At 41.4% G+C, this 13,740-nt stretch overlaps 1 protein-coding gene across 1 annotated transcript in view; it reads left to right on the top strand.

The window, feature by feature from the left end:
- Positions 1–13,740, top strand: part of LOC143210551 (uncharacterized) — a 259,814-nt gene that overhangs the window by 212,499 nt on the left and 33,575 nt on the right. Inside the window, 2 exon segments of the mRNA XM_076427492.1 lie at positions 7,757–7,800; positions 10,865–11,371. Of these exon segments, the coding sequence (XP_076283607.1) occupies positions 7,757–7,800; positions 10,865–11,371 (551 nt within the window).

The raw sequence follows: 13,740 nt of genomic DNA, 5'->3' as shown, positions 1-13,740 counted from the left end.
TAAAAACGACATTACAATCTTAAATTTTTCTAATCCTTTACTGTTTTATATTTCACACAACCAACATCTTTATAAATGCATAAAGATCCGTAGTCTAATAATTACCAATTCATTAACTTTGTAATGTATGAAAACTACGTGTAGATATTGTATATATTCATTGTAGCCATTTTCTGATTAATCAATTATTAAAATGAAAGTACATACAATAATTAATTTTAAATATTCTTAACGGGTGAAATTGATTTGCATAATGTTGGAATTTGACTGCAAAATCTATACATATATCGAAAATTATAGTTTTTATTGCCTCGCAACAGAGAGTTCGATCAGACCGATGAAAATATTCGAAAGAACGAGAGAGAAAGGGTAGAAACGACGAAAGGGTGCATTACAGGAGTCCCGGTACCAGATTTCCATTACGTTTGCGATTCAATCATACCGGCGCGAGTCGCTGGCAAGATCCAAGCGGATTCAGCATAGTAAATCATCCCTTCTTTGCTGGGGATTCGGCTCTCGAGGTATAATTAGTAGGCCACTCGAGTGCAATCGAGGGGATCGCGTCCATATTAATTCCTGATCGATCCCCTGGCGGTGGCTCAACCCTCCTTCGCTTAATCGAGCGTTTCAGTAAAGGAGAACGAAATCTGCGAACGTTTCATCCCGAGATTGTACCAGTTTTCCAATTGTATTGCCACAAAGAAAGTGTTCCACTATCAATCTATCAAATCCTTTACCTCTAACAGGCCTCCGATATCTTTATATCGATCACATTATATACTGTCCGATAAAACCCCAAATCTATCGACTCTTTAGAAAATAGAAAAATGAAAGAGGTTGAACCAATTTTTTTTATTAGACTGTTCTAAATTTCAATATTCACGGATTAAACTGGAAATTGTGCATATTCTCAGCATATTTTCAGAAACACGTGGTATATCGAAATGATAATGAAATTGAAAAACAAAAGAAGTGCCTTGAAGAGAAAGAAACGCTCTTTCTATTGCTTTTTTGCACAAAATTCTACGATAATTTTTTCGCTTTCCGGAGCTAGTTAAAGTTAAAAAGCCAATATTTACTTGAACGTTGAGTAACTCGAATAAAAAAAATCGCACAATAATCAACATCCACACATTTTACACAGGAAAGATAGCCCTTCCAAATGATATTAACGCGGTTTATCAAAAAAATTTGTTTCTTCCCGTTTGATGTTACAAAGTTGCACAAAATTTTTGTTAACCGTCAATGTTGTCTTTATCTCGCTATAACTTTGTAAAAAACCAACATAGCAACAATTTGAAACAGAGCATCCGAAACTAGGGGTCTCAGGCTTTCAAACCATTGTTTAACGATATCGATACAGCAATTTTGGCCGAAGTTATGATCATGTAAACTAGTAGCAATTTTTCGGGTTCGCAGAGGTAATCCCTTAATTCTTTTGAGGAGTGTATTTTTTCTCAAAAATTCGGATAAATTTTCAAACAAATTTTAAAATATAATACAGCGTGGTCCCCTAGAGAGAGAGAAAATGTCGTGCAGCAACAACCTTCAGAGTCCTCAAACGGGCCGCAGCCGAAACATGAAGCGTCCTCGACTTCAATCAGATGATCCGGAGAAGAAAATGTTGCCGATCGGCAGAAAAATCGCGGCGAAACCAAACAAAACCGAGGGAAAACGATATTGCGATTGTTGGGGAGTGAAATCCGAGCGGAAGAACGGTGTCAACGTCACCGAATGGGAACAGAGGAACGTTTGTGGGACTCCGGGACTCGTTATTGCGATTGAACGGGCACGATGCAGCGCGCGTGTTGCAGCGTGCCGGTCGATTTGCAGTCGCAGGTGATTTTTCAGCGTCCGCCATTAACGCGCGACCGTTGTCCTCGGACGCTATGGACACCGTGTCGGTGAATAGTTGTGTGTGTAGGTTGGTGAAAAAGCGAGACAAAGAGAGAGTGTGTCACGTGGATATTTCTATCATCGGTTATTTCCGAGGCCGTTTATGAGTTCCGAAGCGCGGGTGAAAAGGAGGATCCGGTTTTATGGGCTGCGTTTTTCGCGTGGTCGACGCTTGCCAAACAAAAAGCCCCCACAAAGGACGGCTGGGACCGTTTGCCACGACAATCGGATACCGGTCGAATCGGTTCGCGAATCGTACGCAAGTCGATTCAAAGCGAAACTGATACGATACTTGTTGTACCCCGTCGTCGATGGAAATAGGCGAGGGAGAAGGCCACTCTAATCAATTCACTCGATTCGCGCGATTCTTTGTGGTAACTCGGTGCTGTTGACGAGCTTCGCCTGCCACCACCACTGGTGCGCTATCATTAATGCTGTAAATGGAAATAGGCTCCGATTTCCAAGGGGAGTGTACAGGGTGATTCTGGGAACTGGGACAAGTCACTGCTCGCTTCGAAGTAAAACTATGAGATTGGCAACTAAATTCGCGACCTTTTGTTTCGTAATTCTTTTATTGTGTCATTATAACCTGATTCAGCGACCATTCCTTTTGAACTGTATATCATTGGGAAGCTCTGAATTTTTCGATTAATTTGATATGAAATACACACTTCCGTGCTTAAAAAATATACAGGGTATTCCACCTAACTTGACCACCTTGAATATCTTTGTTGTTTTTAAAGATACGTCAAATGTCTGAGGGACAAAGTTGAATGGTAAAATGGAGCTCATACGATACCAAATAAATTTTTGTTTTTATGTAATATTATATTGTGTCCAACTATTTTCGTGACACAAACACAAATCCAACGCTTCTCCCTCCGTTAATTATGCCGTAGCTATTCAACGTTTTACGAATCTCAATGAAAGTCCGAAGCATCGCATTAACTTGCTGCATAGTAAGCGAAGCGCATGAACGTTAATTTGCCCCTGGAAAAGAAACCTGTTAATTCGATATACATTCGAAGAACAGAAAAGTACGTTCGAATGGTTCGCTTAAAAACAGATTAAGCTCCTCATACACATATCACGTGCGCCCGCGCAGGGAATGACCATTGTCCTCGTTCCTCTCACATAAACATCATCGACCGAGAGAGGGGATGCAGTTTTCGCTCTCGCGAAAATTATTGCCGGACTCGGGGCTACCCGTTTCAACCACTCGTTAGCGCCCGATTAAAATGTTTAATTGATGCGGTTCCCATCGGGCGACGTCATTACCCGCGGCAGCCAATTACACCGATCGTCCCCGAGTTTGTACATTCGTCGCGCGACGCTCCATTATGTCGCGATTACGCCATGAGATTTATCTCGATCGACGACCATGGCCCGTCGAAATGCTTCTACAGTCGGCGAACGAATGTGGGAATCTCTGACAATTGCATATAATTCTCATTTTATACGAGATATCTGAACAAACCAACGAGGAGGTCGTTAGCGTATGTTACCTTTACTTTGTGGATTTTTTTCGAAATAATTTTTCAAAATAACTTTAACTTTATTAATGGACTGCGGATCATAATGCATTTATGGCTGATAAAACTGTTCAAAAAATGCTGGAGTATTAAATTCAATCTCGATCGACGACCATGGCTCGTTTAAGGGTGGAAAGAAATAATTTTTCAAAATAATTTTAACTTTATCAATGGACTGCGGATCTTTATGCATTTATGGCTGATAAAAATGTTGAAAAAATGCCGGAGTATTAAATTCAACAGAATTTAGTACGATTTTGATTTATTTTGGATCTGGAAATGCTATTACCAATGAAAATAGAATTTCATTTGGTACCACTTTCTTAAAATTTGTCTACAAAGATTGAAATTTGCATAAACATCCGCAGTCTATTTATCAATCATTTTCTTCGCTTATATATAAGATAGTCGAACGAATCCAGCGGCAAACAATCGCGACGAATCAGCTTCGTTTCGTATATTTTTTCCAACATTCTACATCTCTCACGAAGGGTGAAAAGAAATCTTTTCATGATGCAGTTCTCTTGCTCAAGGAAACCCAGAAGAGAATCGCAAACGCCTATGTTACACGGACAGCTCTCTCAAAAATCGGGAGTAAAGCAACCGCACGACTTTCGAGAAGCTTCTCGAGTGTTCCCGAGTTGTTCACGGCAGCAATTAATGCCGGCACAGACAGCCATTTGATCGTTTAAACCGTGTATTACCCGAACAGACGTTCGAGTTTAATGAAATCTTGGCGACGAACGCCGCTAATGACTCGCGTAATACTCGCGCAATAAAATCTCCCTCGATAGATGGAGAGGGATCATAGAAACGGGAAGACGAAGGAGCGACAGAGAATATTCGATTTCACCGGGAGAAATATATAAGAGTCAAAGTTAATAGGTTTCTTCCCCATGGGGCGACACCTTCGCAGAATTTCCTCTCGGCCCCCGAGTTTAATCTGGCGACTTTCCGGTCGGATTGCAATCGACTCCTAACAGAGACAGAGAGACAGCTCTCTCTCTCTCTCTCTCTCTCTCTCTCTCTCTTTCTTCCATAGAGCATCTCGCGGAATCCCAGCGTGTCATATTCTCTCTCGGAATTCATGGACGGTCGCCGGCGCGGAATTTTTAAGCACGTCGCGACGCGCGCAACGGTGAATTAAAATTCTTAGTAGATCGCAGCCGAGTGCAACGAGTGTGCAACGAGTGTGCAACGAGTGTGCAACGAGCGCGCCAAGGGATTTCCGCGAGACTCTTGCTTCTAATTCATAAGCCCGCGACATCGAAATTCCAACATCGATGAATATCCAGCTGAACGTATTCCGCCTCCGTTATTACGCGAGCGAATATCTTACGCGCGGCCGCTTGGCTAACTTCGGACATTCTCCAGGCCCGCGTTAATCCAGGCTTTGTCGAGGCTTTTCGAATGGGGAAAGCCGAAATTTCTGACGGCTCCCCGGAGAACGCGATTATTTTATAATATCGGGAAGCTTTTTGCCCCGTTTTGCTAGAATTACGCTCGTTATTCGCGCAAACGCGCCCGTGCCGCGGGAAACTCGGTCAACGTATTATTACCGTTATCAAATCCTGTATTATTCATTTGATGCATTCGCGGGAGGAATGTGCAGTTTAAAATAACGCAAATATCCGGTGAGTTTATTGAAGCAATCATTTCGGCCATTGGCCATCATTAGACTGCGGATCTTTATGAAATTACAGCAGAATTGAGTAGAAGAAATTCGAAATTGTTGAAACATTTTCAAAATCGAAGATGTCGATATATGATAACTAGACTGCGGATTTTATGCACTTATAACGAAAATGGTTACGTACAATTGAAAGCAGTGGACATATTAAAATGATTTAAGGACATCAGTGTATTACTGTCAATTTGACATGAAAATTAAGCTTAATAAAAAATTTTTATTTGGCTCCTGTGTCTTGCAATCAATGCAGACATTTTTTTTCGTAAAGATCCGCAGTCTAATGATAACATTCAATTTAGTTTCTATTTCTTGCAATCGTCGCTGGCAATTTTTATTTTGCACAAAGGTCCGCAGTCTTCGCAGTGTAAATGCAATCAGAGCTGCGAAACCTTTGATCACATATTACGGCGATGCGAATTGTATAATTCACAAAGACGCAATCTAATAAACGCCCTACTTTGTCTGGACCTTCAATCACCTCTAAATGTAGACACACTCATAGCAAAACCAAATGTTAAAGCTTGTCTTTGTGTTCATTCTTTTTCCAAAGATTGTAATCTGCATATTTAGTGTTAACAGACATTGTTATTGTATTCACTTGAAGTTACTCTTGTAAATAAACCCAGAAAAGGGTTTAAAGTGCTTAAATAAAAAAAACGAAAAAATCCGCAAGCCATCCATAATCAATGCTCCATCTTAGAGCGGCAGCCTCGAGCAAAATGTGTCTGGTGATTCAAACGATTTCAAATGATTCGCGAGGACCAATCTCAGAAGCTTTCGAGCTAATTAACCGAGTTCGATTGTCCACGCGCAAACGTCTTGCGCTGTGTTCCGCGAGAAGTCAGGTCGGCGAGTGTGCAAACACAGTCCGGCGAGTGTAATTACGTGAAACAAACATGCCGCAGCCTGCAATCGAGTCGTTTAAACGGCTGATGTTTGCTGAGTTCCTGGAGGTGCATCCGGCAAGGTTGCACTTCAGACTGTCGCCGGGTCTCTTCAAGAACAGGGAGAAGGGAGAGGTCGGACGAAGGGTTGCTGAAAATAAGCGCAAACAGATAATTAGAGTTTCGAATTTAATTGAGAACGAGTGGGCCCGAGATTTCCTCCGGGGAAGAGAGAAAGAGAGAGAGAGAGGAGGAGGAGGAGGAGGGACAGCCTCCGGTGTCGTCCGAGCCCTCTAATATTCCCAGACTTAATTATGATGACGAGGCGAGTCTGGGAAATGGGTTGCTTCCGCATTCAAGAAACGCTGCGCTTTCGCGACGCTCGAAAAATCTCCCTTTTCAACGGCGACTACCCTGCTTTTTCTCTTTTTTAACAGCTTCGCTCTATCTCCCTCTTTTTTCTGTTCTCTCCTTTCACACACTTTTTGCTCTCTACACTCTATTCTCTAGGCGATGTTCTACGTTCTCTATACGATGTTGATGTTTTCGAGCACTGGACTTTGGACTCTAGCTTCTGTCTTTATGTTCTGTATTCTATGGCTTTTTTGTTTTAAATTGTCTTTTTCGATTTTCTGTTTTAACCTTCCTCGTCTCTGTACATCACGCTCCCAATGTTTTCCGTTTAATTCCACGGGCTGCTTCTATGTTCCTCTCTCTTTCTCTCGGCAGAATTAAAATTCCATACTAATTCTCTATAACCGCGTTAGGTTTCAGAACGTCGCGTCGCGCTGCATTGTCCCCGGTATTTCACATTTCCGTTCGTTTCCAGATTAGTCTAAATTTATTCCAGCGCAGACCTTTTTACGCGGAGGTTGCCTGTGCGTATCGTAGTCTCATTTGTTAACAAGCTCTTTAGAAACCGTCGGAAAATCGGGAGAACACATGCACGCGCCGGTATGCATGTGTACGAGCCGGGATGTTGCAGCCTTTTTTAATCTCCCCGGGGAAATATCGCGAAAAATGCGGAAGACGCCCCGGAGAATGTTTCCGACGAAAGTTATTGGCGTTCGTGTTGCATTCATGCTCCAAGCGCCGCGCCGGTCTGCGATATTTAATACAGACACCCGGAAATATTAATAAACCGACCAACGAATTTTTTGCATAACTGTGTCCGATATTTTATGCTCCCACGAAATTCCCTGCGTTTTGTACGTGCACCAAGCAACCTAATATTGTGTATTTTTATTGTGTTTAGTTTGAATCGCAATTGTATCATGTTCGGTGTCATTTCAGTTAGAAAAACGTGACAAATTCGACGGAAAAAATTTCGTAAAACAAAAATCAACAATTAGAAAAGTTGTAATCTTTCGCTGCTCTGATTTTTGTCTTTTTTCTATGCAATCCAGTAGAGTCGGACGAGAAAATGCCAAAAATCCAAGTTTCCATCCTAGGAGATTAGTGGTTCAAAAGTTACGAGCGTTTAAAGTTGAGCGATTTACCTGTCAAAAGCACTGAAAACTGCTCAACTATGAACACTCATAACTTCCGAATCATTGATCTTCTGATTTTGGCATTTTCTCCTCCAAATTTACTGGATTGCATAGAGGAAAGGCAAACATTTTTGGTTACCCAAGTTACAGTTTAACCTAAATGACTGCTACAGAAATAGATAACAGTTATGAACAAGCTCGCTAATTCACGAACATCGATGTGTTCAATCACTAACGAACCCTTTGTCTCTCTGTCTGTTGCAGCAGCCGGAAGCAACGCGGAGGAAACAACGTTACCAGCCGCACCGGTGAGTATCGTGGAATCCTAATCGTAGTTTAGACGTTTGTACCTCTGCCAAACAATGGTAGCTCACGGTGTGCAGAGGGGGGAACGTGCTCGGAATCTATCGTAAATCGTTTCTTACCCTCGGGCGTTTTTGTCCATGGAGTGCGAAGCATCCTCTAAACAACGATCTCGGGTCCCCTCGTCGCAGAAAACACCTTAATTCTGACAGTATACATAGTTATTAGTCTGTCGACCCTTTACGAGGACTTTCATAATGGCCAACTTCGGAATGCGATAAGTTATTTAATAAAAAGTTACAACAATTGGTTTATTACCAGAGTTGGGCAAAACTTTTATTCGAATAAAAATTTCGAATAGTGGGTTTAAAACCCGCTTGGAAAAAACCCCACTTTATTCGAAATTTTTATCTAAATAAAATTTTGGCCCAACTCTGGTTTAAAACCCACTTTATTTGAAATTGTTATTTAAATTAAATTTTTGCCCATCTCTGTTTACTACATAATGCGAAAAAAATTTTTTAGAAAACTTGCAAGTGTAAATGAACACAGTAATTATTTTCATGAAAATCTTTGTTCTAGGATAGTCGAGCGCTAGTGAACTTATAGCTTTCGCGTATCATGTTCGAAAGGCGATAGAAATCTCGCCGGATTGTAGTGAAAGCTCACCCGGTGGTTAAATGGCAAAGTTGAAAAATTAAAGTACGCGGTGTGCGGCGGTAAAATTCGCAATTTAGGGTATAACCAGACGTAGAACAGTTGGACGAAATTATTAAAGTTTCTGGAGGGCAGTTTTTCGGCGGGGGTGGTGACGCGCGACGGCGGGAATATTTTACTCGATTCTAATTCTCGGAGTTACGGGCCCGTCCATTATTCCCGGCGTAGCGCGGCGAACGCGCTCACACACCGCCAATTAATTCCGTGTAATTGCCGGCATCGCTTCCGACCCGTCGATGAACCGTGAACGCGCTCGAACTCGGCCATTTTCGAATTCAATGCTGATTGGAATCTTTGCGAAAGGCTTTTACACCTTTGTCCACTCGTACTCTAGCCCCTTTTCAAATTATTCATGGCGTCATTTCTATCACGAGAAGCGAAACTGTTGGAAAATTTTATTCATGCAATGTATAGTTACTCACAGTAATATTCAATTTTAACTCTTAGCACTCGAATGGCAAGTCTTACATTATTAAATTTATTATGTCAGCATTAAATATGTCAGTATGTAATTAATTAACTATTGTTAATACCGAAACATACGGCTTGAACGAGGAAATTGGTTGAATTGAAAATACGTTCCTTGGAGAACCACTAAAAAAATGGACCTTGTTTTGTAAGGACCTTACGAGGGATTTCCAAAGAAGGATGGAATAGATTTAGGAATGTGTTAGGTCTTTAATCTCACGTCCGGCAAATCGTAAACCGTTTCGGCTCGTAAACACGTCGATGGGTGAACTAAATGAACGACAACGTTCGATCCTAAATGGACGGCGACCGGCTCACGTTTGACTCTTTTTAATCGGACTAACGCCGTTCCAATTTATTTATACGACCGCGGGCTAGCAATTGTAATTGATCGCAATCCCATCCCGATACGTTTATTACGGCTTCCCAATTTGGAACGTATCAATCGACGTGTCCATTCGCTCGCATGATTCTCAGGAGGCATGCATTATTAAACCGTCGATCTTTAGACGATCTTTAAAAGTAGATTGCTAATTTTAAAATGTAAAATTTAAGTTGATGATTAAGCAATGCCGAAAGGACTTCCGTGCGCGGAGAAATTAATAAGAAAGTGTTCGGCATTGAGAGATTAAAGTATGAATAAAATTATTGCAATAAATAGATGGTATCCGGTCAACGAGATGTGTATCGATGACCCATTTTCCTGTTAATAGCAAAACGAAAGTTTTCACACGAAAGTGAACATAGTACAAGGTGGAGGAAAGAATTGCGTGTACGAAGACTATTTTTATGCCCAGTGTGTCTTATCCATCTGACACAAAAGAAACGGTCACGTTCCACTACCCTCTGCACAAGGTTAATCCCCTACCCTCAAACCGGGCCACGACTCGCCTAACGAGCAGTCCTTCGCTGATTACACGTGTACAGAGTGTCCGAAAATGATGCTTCCTTGGAAACTGAGACCCACGATTAATATCTTAACAATTACTTCTCGAAAATAATTTATAATGACGAAGCCTGTGCTTGGTGCATCTCTTCACTTGTTATACATACGTGTACAGAGTGTCCAAAAATTATGCTTCCTTGAAAACTAATTGTAAGACCACGATTATTATTTTAACGATTATTTCTACAAAAATATTTAGAATGACGTTGCCTGTGATTGGTGCAATCGTTCACTGATTACACGTGTACAAAGTGTCCGAAAATTATGCTTTCTTGAAAACTATTGTAAGAACACGATTATTCTCAAAAATAATTTATAATGACGAAGCCTGTGCTTGGCGCACCTCTTCACTTGTTATACGTGTACAGAGTGTCCGAAAATAATGCTTCCTTGAAAACTACGACCCACGATTATTATCTTAACACTTTATCTACCGGTAGCCAACTAATAGGCTTTTCAATAATTGTGCTGTACCAAACGAAGACTTAAAAATCATCCTTTAAACAATAATCCCGAAGGAAATTATTGGATTCTGTTATTGAGGGCGAGTTGTTGGTTCACGATTAAAATTGCTGTTGCTATTGCAGGATTCTTTTAAAAGATCCTCAGCCATGAATAGGGTTGCCAGAAATGTTTTATCCAAATATAGAAGAAGTAGTGAAAACTGCAATTATGTATACATACATGAGATAGGCTCAAAATATAGGAGTTCAAGTAAAAGAGGTACACAGCACATTTTTAACTTTTTTTATTCAAACAAAGATTTTTGAAAATTCCTATAGGTACGTAAAAAGATCAAGTTCAAATACATATAGAAGATCTGGCAACCCTAGCCATGAACCATAGACTTCCAACAATTATGGAATACGGTTGGTAATGTGTTAAGAGTATTTCTAAAAAATGCTGTTTAATGTCGAAGCCTGTGAAACTGTTTGCAGTCTGCGACGAACTGCCAGGTGAACAGCACGACGTCCAGCAACCCGGTGGAGGGTGCTATCAATCGAGGACATCCTCCTCGGACGTTAGGGGAGCGTGAGCGAGTCGAGCCAGCCGCAAACGAACAGGCCGATCAACACGATCGGCCCGATGACGACGGTGAAGGGGTGGAGGACGATGAGGAAGGGGGTGGACGAGAGGAGGGGGAAGATTACGAAGGCGAGGACGAAGGAGAGGCCGAGGACGAGTACGAGGACGAGCTGAAGGCCGTCGCCGAGTCGCACGAGGCGATGTCGAGGGACGACACTAGAAATTCGAACGCGTCCACGGCGACCCAGGCCTCCGCTGCCTCTGCTTCTGCTGCCTCGCTGACTATCGCGGAAGGCACCGGCCCAGCCGCTCCCAGCAACTTTGACTCCAAGGAGGTGATCACCGTCAACGACTCCGACGAGGATGTCGCCTCCAACGAGGCCATCACCGACGAGATCGTCGACAAGTACGACCAGGAGGTAAATACGTCGAGTTTTTATTCAAACTGTGTCTCTTTCTTCGTTCTTCTTCGTCTTTCGCCTTCTGTTCCTGAGGATTAGAGAACACGTGTTCTTCTTGTACTGTAGTTTTAAGTGACGTCCTTGGACAGTGAATCGAATGTTATATTTCCTTATTTTTCCTCTTTTCGGCCTTTCGTCTTTTGTTTGTCGAGATTTCGGTGGTTTGTTAAGGTGGAATTTCTCTCTGTGGTTTGGAGTGTTCTTTTTGGTGAACCGAGTGAATTTAGACAGTGTCTTTGAACAGTAGATTGCAGCTTGCTTTTTTCTTTTTGGACCTTTATTGTGGATTTTGTATTTCTTTGTTGTTTAGAATATGTACCTTTTATAGCGCACCGTTCCATTCTAGCGAAATTGTTCGACTGAAATTACTGTGTATCGGAATATTGGAATTTCCTTTCTTTTTTTTATAACAATCTACTCTCTAACCACACATTTTTCACAGCGTCTAGATTGCTTTCCTTTGCCAAAAGTATGGTCGATTGGCGTGTCTCCACAAAGTTTGAAAAATTCTTTTCGCGATTGAAATAACTACGAATTTCTACGAAGTCGATATCGTTTGAAATGCTGAAGAATTCGAATTGTTCCATTCACGATTATTAAAACAGTATGCGCAGGAAATGACGCGGTAAATCAGTATCCACGGACGTGTATTATAACCGAAACAGTTGGAAATGAAAATAAATACAGTCTTCTCCTTAGCTCCATCCAGTAGCACAAAGTTCGTAAAGTTACCATAACAAGTTATAAAGTAAAACAAACTTTCCAGCACTCCTTACTTCTACTCTCAAAACGCTTATTCGCAACAAACTTTAACAGAACCATAACCAAGCTACATTGCCAAGAAAAACGAGCTTCAAGACTCACATCAAACAAATTCCCAACACCAAAAACAATCATAATAAACTTACACACAATCCACGATCTATGATAAATTATCATTGATAATATTGATCCATTACAACGTTTACGAGTGTCTCGAATTCCTCTGAACAGAATTTCGAAGCGGGTCGTGCAGCATTTTCGCGAGCATTACACGCGTTGCAAAACAGATCCAAAACATTCCCGAACGGTTCACAATGTTGCCAGACCACGGTGTGCGAGAGAATCGATAATAATAGGTCTCTACGCACGCACAGCGGGAGAAAGGGAGACCGCGAGAGAGAAAAAATGAAACAGAATTAAACACAGTGGAATAAAATGTTGAAAAATTTTGTTCACGATTCAATCTACCATAGATTCGAAGATTAAACCCATCTAAAAATTCATTCCACAACGGTTTTGTTCGCTTTTTATCGAAAATTTTTCACTCCTATAAATTGATTCCCTCGAAATACTAGTAAATTCGAATGGCTCCATGGGAGCTAGAAAAAATTTGTTCGTGATTGGAATCGCTGTGAATTTCAAAATTAAAGTCTCCCCTCCACAACCACGTCATAAAATTTCATTCTGCGATTCTTTGTTCGCTTTTCATTGCACGTTCTTCACGCCTGTGAATGGATTTCGTTTCTCCCGAAATTTCAATAGATTCAACCGGCTCTATGGAGCTTGAAAATTTTTTCTCGTCATTGAAATCACTATGGACTCCGAAATGGAAATCTTCCCTGTGCAATAAAGAACAGGAAACTTCATGCACGATTTCTTCTTCTCTGGAAAATGAAAACCGAGCGAAGCAGAGAGAGTAATAGAGAGAAATTGGGCAAAACAGAGATGGAGAGAGAGAAAGAGAAATACAGAAGGAGAGGGAGAGAGAGAAGATGACCTGATTCCCGTTGAAACGTTCGAGCCTTGACCACTGTCTCGCTGCAAGGACTGTGGAAACGAGAACCATGACCCGACCACGGCACAACCCTGACCTACCCCAGCTCATCTCTTACTTTGTTACCCCGTTCCATTTACGATTAAGCTGGCTGCTGGCCAGGACTGTGTCGTCCTGTGACGTGCATCGCTTCAATCCCTCTACCAGGATCATCCGATTGATTCGTTGCCTAACTGTTGTCCTAGGACAGCGTCCATTCCTTCAACTGCGACCTTCATGTCTTTCAGACTTCTGCTTCTTTGTAATTTATGTGCTAGCTGGGAGACTTTGCCCTTGTCTGTGTTTTTAATATCATTGCAGTGCTCGTGGTAGTGTTAATTTTATGCACGTGTATCGTATTGATTAAAAGTATTACAAGAATGGAACACACTTCCTCCTTTTCAATTCAGTACCTTTGTTGTATTGATTAAAATTATTAAAAGAATGAAACACCTTCCTCCTTTTTAATTCAGTGTCTTTGTTGTATTGATTAAAATTATTAAAAGAATGAAACACCTTCCTCCTTTTTAAT

This window comes from Lasioglossum baleicum, chromosome 7 (assembly GCF_051020765.1).
Source record: "Lasioglossum baleicum chromosome 7, iyLasBale1, whole genome shotgun sequence".
NCBI classification, from domain to species: domain Eukaryota; kingdom Metazoa; phylum Arthropoda; class Insecta; order Hymenoptera; family Halictidae; genus Lasioglossum; species Lasioglossum baleicum.
This window is presented reverse-complemented; position numbering and strand designations above follow the sequence as displayed.